Source organism: Zonotrichia leucophrys, chromosome 29 (genome assembly GCF_028769735.1).
Source record: "Zonotrichia leucophrys gambelii isolate GWCS_2022_RI chromosome 29, RI_Zleu_2.0, whole genome shotgun sequence".
Lineage (NCBI taxonomy): Eukaryota > Metazoa > Chordata > Aves > Passeriformes > Passerellidae > Zonotrichia > Zonotrichia leucophrys.
In genome coordinates, this window is record NC_088198.1 from 2,616,225 (window position 1) to 2,635,114 (window position 18,890).

At 53.2% G+C, this 18,890-nt stretch overlaps 1 protein-coding gene across 1 annotated transcript; it reads left to right on the forward strand.

Annotated features, from left to right (window-relative positions):
• Positions 1 to 170: 170 nt before the first annotated feature.
• On the forward strand, positions 171 to 16,668 carry MCRS1 (microspherule protein 1). Its single transcript, XM_064735010.1, has 9 exons — positions 171 to 291; positions 1,655 to 1,793; positions 4,024 to 4,099; positions 4,521 to 4,549; positions 5,253 to 5,345; positions 6,319 to 6,401; positions 9,654 to 9,741; positions 13,597 to 13,724; positions 16,099 to 16,668. The coding sequence occupies exons 1-9, from the start codon at positions 199 to 201 to the stop codon at positions 16,183 to 16,185; spliced, it is 816 nt and encodes a 271-aa protein (XP_064591080.1). The 5' UTR covers positions 171 to 198; the 3' UTR covers positions 16,186 to 16,668.
• Positions 16,669 to 18,890: the final 2,222 nt, after the last annotated feature.

Here is an 18,890-nt window from a genome sequence, read left to right on the forward strand (position 1 = left end):
CAATGTCACAATATGTCACACGTGTCACACATGTCACACATGTCACATGTGTCCCCAGGCTGTCGTGCCAGGCCATGCGCCAGCTGTGCTCTGAGGGGTTGGGGTGTCCCAGGGGTGTCCCAGAGGTGTCCCAGGGGTGTCCCCAATGTCACACATGTCACACATGTCCCCACTGTCCCCAGGCTGTCGTGCCAGGCCATGCGCCAGCTGCACCCCGAGGCCGTGGCCGCCATCCAGAGCAAGGTGCTGTTCAGCAAGGCCGAGGAGCAGCTGCTGGCCCGGGTGCCATCGGTCAGTGCCACCTCATGTCCCCAAATGTCCCCAAATGTCACCTCATGTCATCCCCCTGGCACGAGTGCCATCGGTCAGTGCCACCAAATGTCCCCAAATGTCACCAAATGTCACCTCATGTCACCTAACATCACCCCCTGACATGAGTGCCATCAGTCAGTGCCACCAAATGTCCCCAGATGTCCCCAAATGTCACCTAACATCACCCCCCTGACCTGGGTGCCATCGGTCAGTGCCACCAAATGTCACCAAATGTCACCAAATGTCACCCCCTGACCCGAGTGCCATCGGTCAGTGCCACCTCATGTCCCCAAGTGTCACCTAACATCACCCCCTGGCATGAGTGCCATCGGTCAGTGCCACCAAATGTCCCCAAATGTCATCTAATGTCATCCCCCTGGCACGAGTGCCATCGGTCAGTGCCACCTCATGTCCCCAAATGTCACCCAATGTCACCCCATTGCTGCTGACCCAAGTGCCATTGGTGAGGGACTGTCCCCAAATGTCCCCTGCCCTGTCCCCTGGTGTCCCCAGAGCCCGGTGCCGTCCCTGTACCCCTTCCAGGACCTGCCACACCCTGTGTTTTACCCTGCCAGGACCTGTCCCCTGCCCTGTCCCCATGTCCCTTGGTGTCCCTTGGTGTCCCCTGGTGTCCCCAACTGTCCCCAACTGTCCTGTCCCCTTGCTGGACACCTTCCAGGACCTGTCCCCTGTTGTGTCCCCATGTCCCTTGGTGTCCCCAACTGTCCCCAACTGTCCCCACCTGTCCCCAGAGCCCTGTCCCCTCACTGGACACCTTCCAGGACCTGCCACACCCTGTGTTTTACCCTGCCAGGACCTGTCCCTTGTTGTGTCCCCATATCCCTTGGTGTCCCTTGGTGTCCCCTGGTGTCCCTTGGTGTCCCCAACTGTCCCCTGGTGTCCCCAGAGCCCTGTCCCCTCACTGGACACCTTCCAGGACCTGCTGCATGTCATGTTTTACCCTGCCAGGACCTGTCCCTTGCCCTGTCCCCATGTCCCTTGGTGTCCCCAACTGTCCCCAATTGTCCCCAACTGTCCCCTGGTGTCCCCAGAGCCCTGTCCCCTCACTGTACCCCTTCCAGGACCTGCCACACCCTGTGTTTTACCCTGCCAGGACCTGTCCCTTGTTGTGTCCCCATATCCCCTGGTGTCCCCAGCTGTCCCCAACTGTCCCCAACTGTCCCCAACTGTCCCCTGGTGTCCCCAGAGCCCTGTCCCCTCACTGTACCCCTTCCAGGACCTGCCACACCCTGTGTTTTACCCTGCCAGGACCTGTCCCCTGCCCTGTCCCCATGTCCCTTGGTGTCCCCAACTGTCCCCAACTGTCCCCTGGTGTCCCCAGAGCCCTGTCCCCTCGCTGGACACCTTCCAGGAGCTGCTGCAGCGCCACCCGGCCGTGTTTTACCCTGCCAGGACCCCCAAGGCCCTGCAGCTGCACTGGCAGCTCCTGCGCCAGTACCACCTGCTGCAGGACCAGACAGGTGGGCAGGGGGCTTCGGGGGTCCTGGGGGGGTTTGGGGATGATTTGGGGGGTCCCAGGGGGGTTTTGGGGGGATTTGGGAGGTCCTGGAAGGTTCAGAGACCCCCCCAAAGGACACCCATGGGTGCAGCTCCTGCGCCAGTACCACCTGCTGCAGGACCAGACAGGTGGGCAGGGGGCTTCGGGGGTCCTGGGGGGGTTTGGAGATGATTTAGGGGGTCCCAGGGGGTCCTGGAAGGGTTTTGGGGGGATCCCAGAGGGGATTTGGGAGGTCCTGGAAGGTTCAGAGACCCCCAAAGTGCGGCAGCTCCTGTGCCAGTATTGCTGCAGGACCAGACAGGTGGGCAGGGGGCTTTGGGGGGGATTTGGGGGGTCCCAGGGGGATTTGGAGGAATTTGGGGATGATTTAGGGGTCCCAGGTGGGATTTGGGGGGTCCTGGAAGGTTCAAGGACTCCCAAAGTGCAGCAGCTCCTGCGCCAGTAGCACCTGCACAGGTGGGGAGGGGGCTTGGGGAGGGATTTTGGGGGTCCTGGAAGGGTTTGGGGATGATTTAGGGGGTCCCAGGGGGCTTCAGGGGGTCCTGGAGGGATTTGGGGGGGTCCTAGAAGGGTTTGGGGATTATTTGGGGGGTCCCAGGGGGGTTTTGGGGGGTCCTGGAAGGTTCAAGGACTCCCAAAGTGCAGCAGCTCCTGCGCCAGTAGCACCTCAACAGGTGGGGAGGGGCTTCAGGGGGAAGTTTGGGGAATTTGAGGAGTCCTGGGGGTCTTGGAGAAGTTTTGGGGTGTCCCAGGGGTTTTGGGGGGATCTGGGGGACCCAGAGGGAATTTAGGGGGTCCTGGGGGGATTTTAGGGGATTTGGGGGGTCCTGGAAGGGTTTTGGGGGGGAATTTGGGGGTCCCTGGGAGGGTCCTAGGGGGGATTTGGGAGGAATTTTGGGGGGATTTTGGGGTTTTTTTGGGGTTTTTTGGGGTTTTTTTGGGGTCTGACCCCCCTGGCCCTGCAGTGCAGCCCCTGCCCGAGGGGGATTTGGGATTTTTGGGATTTTTTTGGGAATTTTGGGGTTTTTTGGGGGGTTCTGACCCCCCTGGCCCTGCAGTGCAGCCGCTGCCCAAGGGAGATTTGGGGGTCCCAGGTGGAATTTTGGGGTTTTTTTGGGGCTTTTGGGATTTTTGGGGTCTGACCCTCTGGCCCTGCAGTGCCGCCCCTGCCCAAGGGGGATCAGGTGGAATTTGGGTTTTTTTGGGGGGATTTGGGGGTTTTTGGGTTTTTTTTGGGGGTTTTTTTGGGGTCTGACCCCCTGGCCCTGCAGTGCAGCCCCTGCCCAAGGGGGGTTTGGGATTTTTTGGGAGTTTTTGGTTTTTTTTGGGGGGATTTTTGGGTTTTTTTGGGGTCTGACCCTCTGGCCCTGCAGTGCCGCCCCTCCCCAAGGGGGTTTTGGGATTTTTGGGGGGTTTTGGGGTTTTCTGGGGGGGGGGTTTGGGGTTTTTTGGGGGAATTTTTGGGGTTTTTTGGGGTCTGACCCCCCTGGCCCTGCCCAAGGGGGGTTTGGGATTTTTGGTGATATTTTGGGGTTTTTTGGGGTTTTTTGGGTTTTTTTTGGTTTTTTTTTTGGGTTTTTTTGGGGTTCTGACCCCCCGGCCCTGCAGTGCAGCCGCTGCCCAAGGGAGATTTGGGGGTCCCAGGTGGAATTTGGGGTTTTTTGGGGTTTTTTTTGGGGTTTTTTGGGGTCTGACCCCCCGGCCCTGCAGTGCAGCCCCTGCCTGAGGGGGATTTGGGGTTTTTTGGGGTTTTTTTGGGGTTTTTTTGGGATTTTTGGGGTCTGACCCCCCTGGCCCTGAAATGCAGGCTCTGCCCAAGGGGGATTTGGGATTTTTGGGGGGGTTTTTGGGTTTTTTTTGGGGTTTTTTGGGGTCTGACCCCCCTGGCCCTGCAGTGCAGCCCCTGCCCAAGGGGGATCAGGTGGAATTTGGGGTTTTTTGGGGTTTTTTTGGGTTTTTTTGGGGTCTGACCCCCCGGCCCTGCAGTGCAGCCCCTGCCCAAGGGAGATTTGGGATTTTTGGGGGTTTTTTTGGGGGGATTTTTGGGGGGATTTTGGGGTTTTTGGGGTTTTTTTTGGGGTTTTTTGGGGTCTGACCCCCCTGGCCCTGCAGTGCAGCCCCTGCCCAAGGGGGGTTTGGGGTTTTTTGGGGTTTTTTGGGGTTTTTTGGGGTCTGACCCCCTGGCCCTGCAGTGCAGCCCCTGCCCAAGGGGGATCAGGTCCTGAATTTCTCCGATGCCGAGGAGCTGCTGGACGACGGCAAACTCAGGTGGGGCTGGGGGGGATTGGGGGGGTCCTGGGGGGATTTGGGGGGATTTGGGGGGGATTGGGGGGTCCTGGGGGGGATTTGGGGGGTCCTGGGGGGATTTGGGGGGGTCTGGGGGGGATTTTGGGGAGGAATTTTGGGGGGTCTGGAGGGAATTTGGGGCATCTGGGGGGGCTTTGAAGGGTTGGGGGGTATTGGAGGGGGATTTTGGGGTTGATTGGGGGGAATTTGGGGGGTCAGGGGGGGGTTTGGGGGGGTCTGTCAGGATTTGGGGTTTTTTGGGGGGGATTTGGGGGGGCAGGGCGGGGTTTGGGGGGGTCTGTCAGGATCTGGGGTTTTTTTGGGGGATTTGGGGTTTTTGGGGTTTTTTTGGGGTTTTTTTGGGGGTTTTGGGGTCTCGGTGTCACCTCTGCCCCTCCCACAGGGACGTGCGGGACGAGGTCCTGGAGCACGGTGAGAGCGCGGAACCTCCGTCTGTCTGTCTGTCTGTGTGTCTGTCTGTCTGTCAGAGCTGACCGTGTCTGTCTGTCCGTCTGTCTGTCTGTCTGTCTGTCTGTCTGTCAGAGCTGACTGTGTCTGTCCGTCTCTGAGAGCTGACCGTGTCTGTCTGTCTGTCTGTCCATCAGAGCTAACCGTGTCTGTCTGTCTGTCAGAGCTGACCCTGTCTGTCTGTCTGTCTGTCTGTCCGTCTGTGTGTCTGTCAGAGCTGACTGTGTCTGTCTGTCTGTCTGTCTGTCCGTCAGAGCTAACCCTGTCTGTCTGTCTGTCCATCTGTCAGAGCTAACAGTGTCTGTCTGTCTGTCAGTCCATGCAGGTCTGACCATGTCTGTCTGTCTGTCTGTCAGAGCTAACCCTGTCTGTCTGTCTGTCAGAGCTAACAGTGTCTGTCTGTCAGAGCTAACCCTGTCCATCTGTCTGTCTGTCCGTCCCTCAGAGCTGACCCTGTCTGTCTGTCTGTCTGTCAGAGCTGACCCTGTCTGTCTGTCTGTCCGTCCATCAGAGCTGACCCTGTCTGTCTGTCCGTCCCTCAGAGCTGACCCTGTCTGTCTGTCTGTCTGTCTGTCCGTCCCTCAGAGCTGACCCTGTCTGTCTGTCTGTCTGTCTGTCTGTCCGTCCCTCAGAGCTGACCCTGTCTGTCTGTCTGTCCGTCCCTCAGAGCTGACCGTTGCTGACCGGCGCCAGAAGCGCGAGATCCGGCAGCTGGAGCAGGAGCTGCACCGCTGGCAGGTGCTGGTGGACTCCATCACAGGTGGGCGCGGCCGTCTGTCCGTCTGTCTGTCTGTCCGTCCGTCTGTCTGTCCGTCTGTCTGTCTGTCCGTCCGTCTGTCCGTCTGTCTGTCCCTGGGTCCGCATGTCCTTGTGTCCGTCCATCCCTGGGTCCCTCCTCGCTCATCCTCGGGTCTGGCCAAGCGTCCGGCTGTCCGTCCTTGTGTCCGTCCGTCTGTCCATCTGTGTGTCTGTCTGTCTGTCCCTCGGTCCTTTTGTCCATTCCTGGGTCTGTCCGTTGGTCCTTGGGTCTGGCTGTGTGTCCGTCTGTCCGTCCCTGTGTCCTTGTGTCCGTCCCCGTGTCCGTCTGTCCGTCCCTGTGTCCAGCTCCCTGTCCATCCATCTGTCCGTCTGTCCGTCTGTCGCAGGGATGAGCTCCCCGGATTTGTCCCCATTGTCCCCCATTGTCCGTCTGTCCCACCGCTGTCCGTCTGTCCCCCATTGTCCGTCTGTCCCATCTCTGTCCGTCTGTCCGTCTGTCCCATCTCTGTCCGTCTGTCCATCTGTCCGTGTGTCCGTCTGTCGCAGGGGGGAGTTCCCCGGATTTGTCCCCATTGTCCCCCATTGTCCGTCTGTCCCATCTCTGTCCCTCTGTCCGTCTGTCCCATCACTGTCCCCATTGTCCCCTGGCTGTCCGTCTGTCCCATCTCTGTCCCTCTGTCCGTCTGTCCCATCCCTGTCCGTGTGTCCGTCTGTCCCGCATTATCCGTCTGTCCCCCATTGTCCGTCTGTCCCATCGCTGTCCCTCTGTCCCACCGCTGTCCGTCTGTCCCGCATTGTCCCTCTGTCCCACCGCTGTCCGTCTGTCCGTCTGTCCCACCGCTGTCCGTCTGTCCGTCTGTCCCAGGGATGAGCTCCCCGGATTTGTCCCCATTGTCCCCCTGTCCCATCACTGTCCCCATTGTCCCCTGGCTGTCCGTCTGTCCCATCTCTGTCCGTGTGTCCGTCTGTCGCAGGGATGAGCTCCCCGGATTTCGACAGTCAGACTCTGGCCGTGCTGCGGGGCCGGATGGTTCGGTACCTGATGCGCTCCCGGGAGGTGAGACCCCGAAAATACCCCAAAATACCCCAAAATACCCCAAAAACACCCCAAAAACGTCCCAAAAAACACCCAAAAAGTGCCCCATAAACACCCCAAAACCACCCCAAAACCACCCCATAAACATCCCCAAAAACATCCCCAAAAATACCCAAAAAACATCCCCCAAAACCACCCCAAAACTACCCCAAAAAATGCCCCATAAACACCCCAAAAATACCCCATAAACATCCCCAAAAACATCCCCAAAAATACCCAAAAAACATCCCCCAAAAACACCCCAAAAACCCTGAAAATACCTCAAAGACATCCCCAAAAACCACCCCAAAAACATCCCCAAAACCACCCCATAAACAACCCCAAAAATACCCCAAAAATACCCCAAAAACACCCCAAAAACGTCCCAAAAAACACCCGAAAAGTGCCCCATAAATGCCCCAAAAATACCCCAAAATCCCCCCAAAAATACCCCAAAACTACCCCATGAACAACCCCAAAAATACCCCATAACCACCCCAAAAACATCCCCAAAACCACCCCCAAAATACCCCAAAAATACCCCAAAAAATCCCAAAACTCCCCAAAAATACCCTAAACCCTCCCACCAAAACTTCCCCAAAACCACCCCCAAAACATCCCCAAAAAAACACCCCAAAATCACCCCAAAACCGCCCCAAAACCACCCCAAAGACGCTCCAAAAACATCCCCAAAAATACCCAAAAATATCCCCAAAAACATCCCCAAAAACACCCAAAAAGTGCCCCATAAACACCCCAAAAATACCCCAAAAACACCCCAAACCCTCCCACCAAAACTTCCCCAAAACCACCCCAAAACCATCCCAAAACCAGCCCAAAGACACTCCAAAAACATCCCCAAAAACACCCCAAAAACCCCCAAAACCATCCCCAAAAACACCCGAAAAGTGCCCATAAACACCCTAAAAATACCCCAAAACCACCCCATGAACAACCTCAAAAATACCCCATAAACGCCCAAAAACATCCCCAAAAACAGCCCCAAAACCCCCCCCAAAATACCCCAAAACCACCCCAAAAATGCCCCATAAACACCCCAAAAATACCCCAAAAACACCCTAAACCCCCCCCCACCAAAACATCCCCAAAACCACCCCAAAAACACCCCAAAACCATCCCAAAAATACCCCATAAACACCCCAAAACCATCCCAAAACCAGCCCAAAGACGCTCCAAAACCATCCCCCAAAATACCCAGAAATATCCCTAAAACCCAACAAAACGCCCCTAAAATACCCCAAAACCTCATCTGGGACCCCAAAAAACCCCAAAAACCTCCCCAGACCCCCAAAAAGAACCCCAAAACCCCAAAAATAAACCCAAAAAAAACCCAAATCACCCCAAGACCCCTCCATAAATCCTCAACAAAACCCCACAAAACCCCCCCAAAAAAAACCCCCAAAAACCCCAAAAACTCCACAAATTCCACTTGAAGAACCCCCCAAAAACCCCAAAACCCCCAAAAACCCCAAAAAAACCCCAAAAAAACCCCAAATCCCCCCCAAGATCACCCCAAGACCCTCCAAAACCCTCAACAAAACCCCACAAAAACCCCCTAAAAACCCCCCCAAAAAACCCCAAAATCTCCACAAATTCCACTTGAAGAGCCCCCCAAAAATCCCAAAACCCCAAAAAATCCCAAAAAAACCCCAAAAAACCCCAAATCTCCCCCAAGATCCTCCAAAACCCTCAACAACACCCCACAAAACCCCCCCTAAAACCCCCCAAAAAAACCCAAAAAACCCCCAAAATTCCACTTGAAGAGCCCCCCAAAACCCCAAAAAATCCCAAAAACCCCAAAAAACCCCAAAAAAACCCCAAATCCCCCCAAGATCCCTCCAAAACCCTCAGCAACTCCCCCCAAAAACCCCATAAAAACCCCATAAAAACCCCCAAAAACCCCAAAAAAAACCCCCAAAAAACCCCAAAAATCCCTGTGAGGACCCCCTAAAACCCTAAAAAAGCCCCAAAACCCCAAAAAAACCCCAAAAAAACCCCAAATCCCCCCCAAGATCACCCCAAGGTCCCTCCAAAACCCTCAGCAACTCCCCCAAAAACCCATAAAAACCCCATAAAAATCCCCCAAAAACCCCAAAAACTCCACAAATTCCACTTGAAGAGCCCCCCAAAAACCCCAAAACCCCAAAAAACCCCCAAAAACCCCAAAAAACCCAAAAACCCCAAAAAACCCCAAATCCCCCCCAAGATCCCTCCAAAACCCTCAGCAACTCCCCCCCAAAAACCCATAAAAACCCGCAAAAAAACCCCATAAAATCACCAAAAAACCCCATAAAAACCCCAAAAATCCTGTGAGGACCCCCTAAAACCCCTGGAGGCCCCCAAAAAACCCTAAAAAAACCCCAAAAAAACCCCAAAAAAACCCCAAATCCCTCCCAAGGTCACCCCAAGACCCCTCCAAAACCCTCAGCAAAAATCCCATAAAAACCCCCAAAAAACCCCCAAAAACCCCAAAAACCCCAAAAACTCCACAAATTCCACTTGAACAGCCCTCCAGAAACCCCAAAACCCCAAAAAAACCCCAAAAAACCCCAAAAAAACCCCAAAAAACCCCAATAAACCCCAAAAACTCCACAAATTCTACTTGAAGAGCCCCCCAAAAACCCAAAACCCCAAAAAACCCAAAAACCCCAAAAATCCCCAAATCCCAAAAAACCCCAAATCCCCCCCAAGATCCCTCCAAAACCCTCAACAACACCCCACAAAACCCCCCCTAAAACCCCCCAAAAAAACCCAAAAAACCCCCAAAATTCCACTTGAAGAGCCCCCCAAAACCCCAAAAAATCTCAAAAACCCCCAAAAAAACCCCAAAAACCCCAAATCTTCCCCAAGATCCCTCCAAAACCCTCAACAACACCCCACAAAAACCCCATAAAACCCCATAAAACCCCCCAAAAAACCCCATAAAACCCCCCAAAAAACCCAAAAATTCACAAATTCCACTTGAACAGCCCCCCAAAAACCCCAAAACCCCAAAAAACCCAAAAACCCCAAAAAACCCCCAAATCCCCCCCAAGATCACCCCAAGACCCCTCCAAAACCCTCAGCAAAAATCCCATAAAACCCCCCCAAAAACCCCAAAAAACCCCAAAAAACCCCCAAAAACTCCACAAATTCCACTTGAAGAGCCCCCCAAAAACCCCAAAACCCCAAAAAAACCCCAAAAATCCCAAAAAATCCCCCAAAATCCCGCAGATCACCCTGGGCAGAGCCACCAAGGACAACCAGATCGACGTGGACCTGGCGCTGGAGGGCCCGGCCTGGAAAATCTCCCGCAAGCAGGGTGGGTTTGGGGCTTTTGGGGGGATTTGGGGTTTTTTGGGGTCCCCCAGGGATTTGGGGGGTCCATCACTGGGATTTTGGGTTTTTTTGGGGTTTTTTTTGGTTTTTTTTGGGGTTTTTTTGGGGTTTTTTTGGGGGTTTTTATGGCGTTTTTTAGGGGAGTTGCTGAGGGTTTTGGAGGGATCTGGGGGGGTTTTTGGGGTTTTTTGGGGGGGATTTGGGGTTTTTTGGGGTCCCCCAGGGTTTGGGGGGGTCCTCACAGGGATTTTAGGGAGTTTTTGGGGCTTTTTGGGATTTTTTGGGGTTTTGTTGGAGGTTTTTATGGGGTTTTTGAGGGGAGTTGCTGAGGGATTTGGGGTTTTTTTGGGGCTTTTTTGGGATTTTTGGGGGGCATTTGGGGTTTTTTTGGGGTCCCCCAGGGATTTGGGGGATCTTCACAGGGATTTTGGGGTTTTTTTGGGGTTTTTTTGGGGTTTTTTGGGGTTTTTATGGGGTTTTTATGGGTGTTTGGGGGGAGTTGCTGAGGGTTTTGGAGGGATCTTGGAGGAGGTTTGGGGTTTTTTGGGTGGGTTTGGGGCTTTTGGGGGCATTTGGGGTTTTTTGGGGTCCCCCAGGGATTTGGGGGGTCCATCAGGGAATTTTGGGGTTTTTTTGGGGTTTTTTGGGGGTTTTTTGGGGTTTTTTTTGGGTTTTTTTGGGGTTTTTTTGGAGGTTTTTATGGGGTTTTTGAGGGGAGTTGCTGAGGGATTTGGGGTTTTTTGGGGCTTTTTTGGGATTTTTGGGGGGCATTTGGGGTTTTTTGGGGTCCCCCAGGGATTTGGGGGCTCTTCACTGGGATTTTGGTTTTTTTGGGGTTTTTTTGGGGTTTTTTTGGGGGTTTTTGGGGGGAGTTGCTGAGGGTTTTGGAGGGATCTTGGGGAGGGATTTGGGGTTTTTTTGGGGGGATTTTGGGTTTTTTGGGGTCCCCCAGGGATTTGGGGGGTCCTCACTGGGATTTTGGGGTTTTTTGGGGTTTTTTTGGGGTTTTTTTTGAATTTTTTTGGGGGTTTTTTTGGGGTTTTTATGGGGTTTTTGGGGGGAGTTGCTGAAGGTTTTGGAGGAGTCTTGGGGTAATTTTAGGGGGGATTTGGGGTTTTTGGGGTCCCCCAGGGATTTGGGGGATCCATCAGGGAATTTTGGGGTTTTTTGGGGTTTTTTTTGGGGTTTTTTTGGGGTTTTTTTTGGGGTTTTTATGGGGTTTTTGAGCGGAGTTGCTGAGGGTTTTGGAGGGGTCTTGGGGTGATCTTGGAGGGGGTTTGGGGCTTTCTGGGGCATTTGGGGTTTTTTGGGGTCCCCCAGGGATTTGGGGGATCCATCAGGGAATTTTGGGGTTTTTTGGGGTTTTTTTGGGGTTTTTTTGGGGGTTTTTTGGGATTTTTGGGTTTTTTTTGGAGGTTTTTATGGGGTTTTTGGGGGGAGTTGCTGAAGGTTTTGGAGTGATCTTGGGGGGGATTTGGGTTTTTTTGGGGGGGATTTGGGGTTTTTTGGGGTCCCCCAGGGGTTTGGGGGGTCCTCACTGGGATTTTGGGCTTTTTTGGGGTTTTTTTGGGTTTTTTTGGAGGTTTTTTGGGGTTTTTTTTGAATTTTTTTGGGGGTTTTTTTGGGGTTTTTTTGGGGTTTTTATGGGGTTTTTGGGGGGAGTTGCTGAAGGTTTTGGAGTGATCTTGGGGTGACCTTGGAGGGGGTTTGGGGTTTTTGGGGTCCCCCAGGGGTTTGGGGGATCCTCACTGGGATTTTGGGGTTTTTTTTGGTTTTTTGGGGTTTTTTTGGGGTTTTTTGGGGTTTTTATGGGGTTTGGGGTTTTTGGGGGGCTCTTCAAGTGGAATTTGTGGAGTTTTTGGGGTTTTTATGGGGTTTTTTGGGGGTTTTTTGGGGTTTTTTTGGAGGTTTTTGTGGGGTTTTTGTGGGGTGTTGTTGAGGGTTTATGGAGGGGTCTTGGGGTGATCTTGGGGGGATTTGGGGTTTTTTTGGGGTTTTTTTGGGGTTTTTTGGGGGCCTCCAGGGATTTTAGGGGTCCTCACAGGGATTTTTGGGGTTTTTATGGGGTTTTTTGGGGTTTTTTGGGGTTTTTTTGGGAGGTTTTTATGGGGTTTTTGGGGAAAGTTGCTGAAGGTTTTGGAGGGGTCTTGGGGTGACCTTGGAGGGGATTTGGGGTTTTTTTTGGGGGGATTTGGGGTTTTTTGGGGTCCCCCAGGGATTTGGGGGATCTTCACTAGGATTTTGGGGTTTTTTGGGGTTTTTTGGGGGTTTTTTTGGAGGTTTTTTTGGGGTTTTTGGGGGGAGTTGCTGAGGGTTTTGGAGGGGTCTTGGGGAGGGATTTGGGGTTTTTGGGGGGGGATTTGGGGTTTTTTGGGGTCCCCCAGGGATTTGGGGGGTCCTCACTGGGATTTTGGGGTTTTTTGGGGTTTTTTTTGGGATTTTTTGGGGGTTTTTTGGGGTTTTTTTTGGGTTTTTTTGGAGGTTTTTTTGGGGTTTTTGAGGGGAGTTGCTGAGGGATTTGGGGTTTTTTGGGGCTTTTTTGGGATTTTTGGGGGGCATTTGGGGTTTTTTGGGGTCCCCCAGGGATTTGGGGGACCTTCACTGGGATTTTGGGGCTTTTTTTGGGGCTTTTTTTGGGGTTATTTTTGGGATTTCTTGGGGATTTTTTTGGGTTTTTTTTTGGGGTTTTTATGGCGTTTTTTAGGGGAGTTGCTGAGGGTTTTGGAGGGATCTTGAGGGGGATTTGGGGTTTTTTGGGGGGGGCATTTGGGGTTTTTTGGGGTCTCCCAGGGATTTGGGGGATCCTCATTGGGATTTTGGGGTTTTTTGGGGTTTTTTTTGGGTTTTTTTGGGGTTTTTTGGGGTTTTTTTGGGGTTTTTATGGGGTTTTTGGGGGGAGTTGCTGAGGGTTTTGGAGGGATCTTGGGGTGATCTTGGAGGGGATTTGGGGTTTTTTGGGGGGGATTTGGGGTTTTTTGGGGTCCCCCAGGGATTTGGGGGATCCATCAGGGGATTTTGGGGTTTTTTGGGGGTTTTTTTGGGATTTTTTGGGGTTTTTTGGGGTTTTTATGGGGTTTTTTTGGGGTTTTTTTGGAGGTTTTTATGGGGTTTTTGAGGGGAGTTGTTGAGGGTTTTGGAGGGATCTTGGGGTGATCTTGGAGGGGACTTGGGGTTTTTTGGGGTCCCCCAGGGTTGGGGGGTCCTCACTGGGATTTTGGGGTTTTTGGGGTTTTTGGGGTTTTTTTGGGGTTTTTTTGGGGTTTTTTGGGGGTTTTTATGGGGTTTTTGAGGGGAGTTGCTGAGGGATTTGGGGTTTTTTGGGGTTTGGGGATTTTATTGGGGGGATTTGGGGTTTTTTGGGGTCCTCCATGGAATCTGGGGGATCTTCACTGGGATTTTGGGGTTTTTTTGGGGTTTTTTTTGGGGTTTTTTGGGGATTTTTGGGGTTTTTTTGGGGTTTTTATGGGGTTTTTGGGGGGAGTTGCTGAGGGTTTTGGAGGAATCTTGGGGTGGATTTGGGGGGGATTTGGGGTTTTTTTGGGGGGATTTGAGGTTTTTTGGGGTCCCCCAGGGATTTGGGGGATCCATCAGGGAATTTTGGGGTTTTTGGGATTTCCTGAAGGATTTTTGGGGCCATTTTTTGGGGCATTTCTATCAAATCTCCTCCATTTCTCCACCAACCCTTTCCCCACCTTTTAACCCCCTCAAAAACCCCTCAGGGGTTGTGGGGAACCCTTTGGAATTTTTGGGAATTCTCAGAAATCCCCCAAAATTGCGGAATTTACCCAAATTTTCCCGAATTTTCCCGAATTTTCCCAAATTTTCCGGAATTTTCCAGGGGTGATCAAGCTGAAGAACAACGGCGAATTCTTCATCGCCAACGAGGGCCGGCGGCCGATCTTCATCGACGGCCGCCCCGTGCTGGGGGGCAGCAAATGGAAACTCAGCAACAACTCCGTGGTGGAGGTGAAATTTGGGGGGTCCTGGAGGGATTTTGGGGTCCTCAAGGGGTTTTTAGGGGGGTTTGGGGGGTCCTGGAGGGGTTTTGGGGGGATTTTGGGGGGATTTTGGGGCAGTTTGGGGGAGATTTCTGGGGTCCTGGGGAGGATTTGGGGGTCCTTGAGGAATCCTTGGGGGATTTTAGGGGTCCTGGATGGAATTTAGGGGGTCCTGGAGGGATTTTAGGGGTTCCTGGATGGATTTGGGGGGTCCTGAGGGAAATTTGGGGGGTCCCAGAAGGGTTTGGGGGGGTTTGGGGTGGATCTTCATCGACGGCCGCCCCGTGCTGGGGGGCAGCAAATGGAAACTCAGCAACAACTCCGTGGTGGAGGTGGAATTGGGGGGGTCCTAAAGGGGATTTGGGGGGTCCTGGAGGGGATTTGGGGGGTCCTGGAGGGGTTTGGGGTCCTGGAGGGATTTTGGGGTCCTAAAGGGGTTTTTAGGGGGTCCTGGAGGGGTTTGAGGGGAATTTTGGGGGGGTTTTGGGGCAGTTTGGGGAGATTTCTGGGGTCCTGGGGAGGATTTGGGGGGTCCTTGAGGAATCCTTGGGGGATTTTAGGGGGTCCTGAAGGGAATTTGGGGGGTCCTGAAGGAATTTTGGGAGGTCCTGGAGGGTTTGAGGGGATTTTGGGGGGTTTTGGGGGGATTTTGGGGCAGTTTGGGGGAGATTTCTGGAGTCCTGGAGGGATTTGGGGGATCCTTGAGGAATCCTTGGGGATTTTAGGGGGTCCTGGATGGAATTTAGGGGGTCCTGGAGGGATTTTGGGGTCCTCAAGGGGTTTTTAGGGGGATTTGGGGGGTCCTGGAGGGGTTTTGGGGGATTTTGAAGGGTTTTGGGGCAGTTTGGGGGAGATTTCTGGGGTCCTGGGGAGGATTTGGGGGATCCTGAAGGGGTTTTGGGGGGTTTTAGGGGGTCCTGGAGGGGTTTTTGGGGTTCCTGGGGGGGTTTTGGGGGGTCCTGAGGGGGATTTGGGGGGTCCTGGGGGGATTTGGGGGGTCCTGGGGGGAATTTGGGGGGGATTTGGGGGGTCCCAGAAGGGTTTGGGGGGTTTGGGGTGGATCTTCATCGACGGCCGCCCCGTGCTGGGGGGCAGCAAATGGAAACTCAGCAACAACTCCGTGGTGGAGGTGGAATTTGGGGGGTCCTGGAGGGGATTTGGGGTCCTAAAGGGGTTTTTTAGGGGGATTTGGGGGGTCCTGGAGGGGTTTTGGGGGGATTTTGGGGGGTTTTGGGGCAGTTTGGGGGAGATTTCTGGAGTCCTGCGGAGGATTTGGGGGGTCCTTGAGGAGTCCTGGGGGGTTTTAGGGGGATTTTAGGGGTCCTGGAGGGATTTTTGGGGGTCCTGGAGGGATTTTGGGAGGTCCTGAAGGGGATTTGGGGGATTTGGGGCAGATTTGGTGGAGATTTGAGGCATTTTAGGAGGTCCTGGAGGAGTTTTGGGGAGTTCCGAAGGGGTCTGGGGGGGAATTTGAGGGGGATTTGAGGAGGATTTGGGGGGTCCTGAGGGGTCCCCAAAGGCTCCTGGGGAGGTTTTGAGGTGCTCTGGGGGGAATTTGGGGGGTCCTGGAGGGATTTTGGGGGGTCCTGGAGGGAATTTGGGGGTCCTCAAGGGGTTTTTAGGGGGATTTGGGGGGTTTTGGGGGGGTTTCGGGGGGATTTTGAAGGGTTTTGGGGCAGTTTGGGGAAGATTTCTGGAGTCCTGGGGAGGATTTGGGGGTCCTTGAGGAGTCCTGAGGGATTTTGGGGGGATTTTAGGGGTTCCTGGAGGGGTTTGGGGGGTCCTGGAGGGGTTTGGGGGAGATTTGGGGGAGATTTGAGGCATTTTAGGGGGTCCTGGAGGAGTTTTGGGGAGTTCCGAAGGGGTTTTGAGGGGGATTTGAGGAGTCCTGGGGAGGAATTTGGGGGTCCTGGATGGATTTTGGGGGGTCCTGAGGGGTTCCCAAAGGCTCCTGGGGAGGTTTTGAGGTGTCCTGAGGAGGATTTTGGGGGTCCTGGAGGGATTTTGGGGGGGTCCAGGGGGGATTTGGAGGGTCCTGAAGGGTTTTGGAGGTCTCAGGATTTTGGGGAGGGGTCTGTGGAGGATTCCTGGATTTGGGGGGATTTTGGGGAGGGGTCTGTGGGGTTTTTGGGGTCTCTGGGTTTTTTGGGGTCCGTGGGATTTTGGGGAGGGGTCTGTGGAGGATTCCTGGATTTGGGGGGATTTTGGGGAGGGGTCTGTGGGATTTTGGGGATCCTGGGGGGGATTTTTGGGGGTCTGTGGGATTTTGGGGAGGGGTCTGTGGGGTTTTGGGGGTCCTGGGGGGATTTTGAGGAGGGGTCTGACCGCCCCTCCCCCCCCAGATCGCCAGCCTGCGCTTCGTGTTCCTGATCAATCAGGAATTGATCGCGATGATCCGGAGCGAGGCCGCGCGCCTGGGCCAGCCCTGACACCAGCGCGGACCAGTACGGACCAGTACGGACCAGTACGGGACTGGGATGGGACTGGGAGAGTCCCAGTAACACCAGTATGAACCAGTACGGGACTGGGAGGGTCCCAGTGATACCAGGGACACCAGTATGGACCAGTACGGACCAGTACGGGACTGGGATCATCCCAGTGACCTCCCAGTGACACCAGTACAGACCAGTACGGGACTGGGATGGTCCCAGTTTGGGACTGGGAGGGGACTGGGAGCCTCCCAGTAACACCAGTATGAACCAGTACGGGACTGGGAGGGTCCCAGTGATACCAGGGACACCAGTACAGACCAGTTTGGGACTGGGATCATCCCAGTGACCTCCCAGTAACACCAGTTTGGGACTGGGATGGTCCCAGTAACACCAGTGCAGGACTGGGAGTGGCCCAGTGACACCAGTATGGACCAGTTTGGGACTGGGATCCTCCCAGTGCTCCCAGTTTGGGACTGGGACTGTCCCCATGACCTCCCAGTAACACCAGTATGGGACTGGGACTGTCCCAGTGCTCCCAGTATGGGACAGGGACCCTCCCAGTAACACCGCTGTGGGACTTGGATCATCCCAGTTTGGGACTGGAACTGTCCCAGTGCTCCCAGTTTGGGATTGGGACCATCCCAGTGACCTCCCAGTGCTCCCAGTATGGGACTGGAACTGTCCCAGTGCTCCCAGTTTGAGACTGGGATCCTCCCAGTGCTCTCCCAGTAACACCAGTTTGGGACTGGAACTGTCCCAGTGACACCAGTAAGAACCAGTATGGCACCAGGAACACCAGTATGGGACTGGGACCCTCCCAGTGCTCCCAGTTTGGAACTGGGACCATCCCAGTGCCACCAGTATGAGACTGGGACCATCCCAGTATGGGCCTGGTACCCTCCCAGTTTGGGACTGGAACTGTCCCAGTGCCACCAGTTTGAGACTGGGATCATCCCAGTGCTCCCAGTTTGGAACTGGAACCCTCCCAGTGACACCAGTAAGAACCAGTATGGCACCAGGAACACCAGTATGGAACTGGGACCCTCCCAGTGCTCCCAGTTTGGAACTGGGACCCTCCCAGTGACCTCCCAGTAACACCAGTATGAGACTGGGACCATCCCAGTGCTCTCCCAGTAACAACAGTTTGGGACTGGAACTGTCCCAGTGACACCAGTAGGAACCAGTATGGCACCAGGAACACCAGTATGAGACTGGGACCCTCCCAGTATGGGATTGGAACTGTCCCAGTGCTCCCAGTTTGGGACTGGGACCCTCCCAGTGCTCCCAGTTTGGGGCTGAATTTCCTCGGAGTTGCCCCAAAATTCCCCCCCCCCCCCCAAATCCCAAATTTTGGTCCCTTCCCAAAAACCGAAATTCCCAAATTTTAAAGCTCCAAAGTTTTTATTGGATTTGTTCTCAAGTTTTGTTGTTGAAGGGAAAAATTCCCCAAAAAAAAGAGAAAACAAAAAAATAAAAAACCCCAAAAGTTGGGAAAAAAATGGAAAAAAAAAAAAAAAGGGGGGAATTGGGGAATCTCCCAAAATTCCCAAAAATTTGGGGCTGGGATTGGGGAGGGTGGGGAGGAAATTCCTGAAATAAATTCCAGAGAAAACCCAAAAATGGTGGAGTTTAATGGGGGGAGGGGGGACAGCACAAATGCCAAAGGGAAATCCCAAAAAATCCCAAAAGGAAATTCCAAAAAAAATCCCAAATTCCAAAGGGAGAAATCCCAAATCTCAAAGGGAAATCCCAAATTTTTTTGGGAAAATCCCAAATTCCCAAAGAAAAATCCCAGAGGGAAAATTCCCAAATTCTGTGGGGAAAATCCCAAAGGGAAATCCCAAAAAATCCCAAAAGGAAATCCCAAAAAAATCCCAAATTCCAAAGGGAGAAATCCCAAATTCCAAAGGAAAATCCCCCAAAAAAATCCCAAATCCCAAAGGGAAAAATCCCAAAAAAATCCCAAATTCCAAAGGGAGAAATCCCAAATTCCAGAGGGAAATCCCAAATTTTGGGGGGAAAATCCCAAATTCCAAAGGGAAATCCCAAAAAATCCCAAAAGGAAATCCCAAAGTCCAAAGGAAAATCCCAAAAAAATCCCAAATCCCAGAGGGAAATCTGAAATTCCCAAAGAGAAAAATCCCAAATTTTGAGGGGGAAAATCCCAAATCCCAAAGGGAAATCCCAAAGGGAAAAATCCCAAATTTTGAGAGGGAAATCCCAAATTCCAAAGGGAAAATTCCCAAATTTGGGGGTGTCAGGAATGCAGGGACCCCCCCAGATCCTACAGGGAAAATCCCAAATTCCAGAGGGACATCCCAGATGTTGGGAGACCCCAAAATCCCAAATTTTTCCCCCTCCAAAATCCCAAATTTTTCCCCCCCAAAATCCCAAATTTCCTCTCCAAAATCCCAAATTTTCCCCCCAAAATCCCAAATTTTTTCCCCAAAATCCCAAATTTTTCCCTCCAAAATCCCAAATTTTTCCCCTCAAAATCCCAAATTTTCTCCCCAAAAATCCCAAATTTTCCCCCATTCGCAGCCAGCGCGAGGTCGGGGTTGGGATTTTGGAATTTTGGGAATTTTTTGGGGGGGAAAATTTTGGGATTGGGAGAAAAGCAAACCCCAAAAATCCCAGTGGGAAAAACGGGGGAAGAGGGGGAAAAATTGAAAAAAGGGAGGGAAAAATGGGAGGAAAATGGG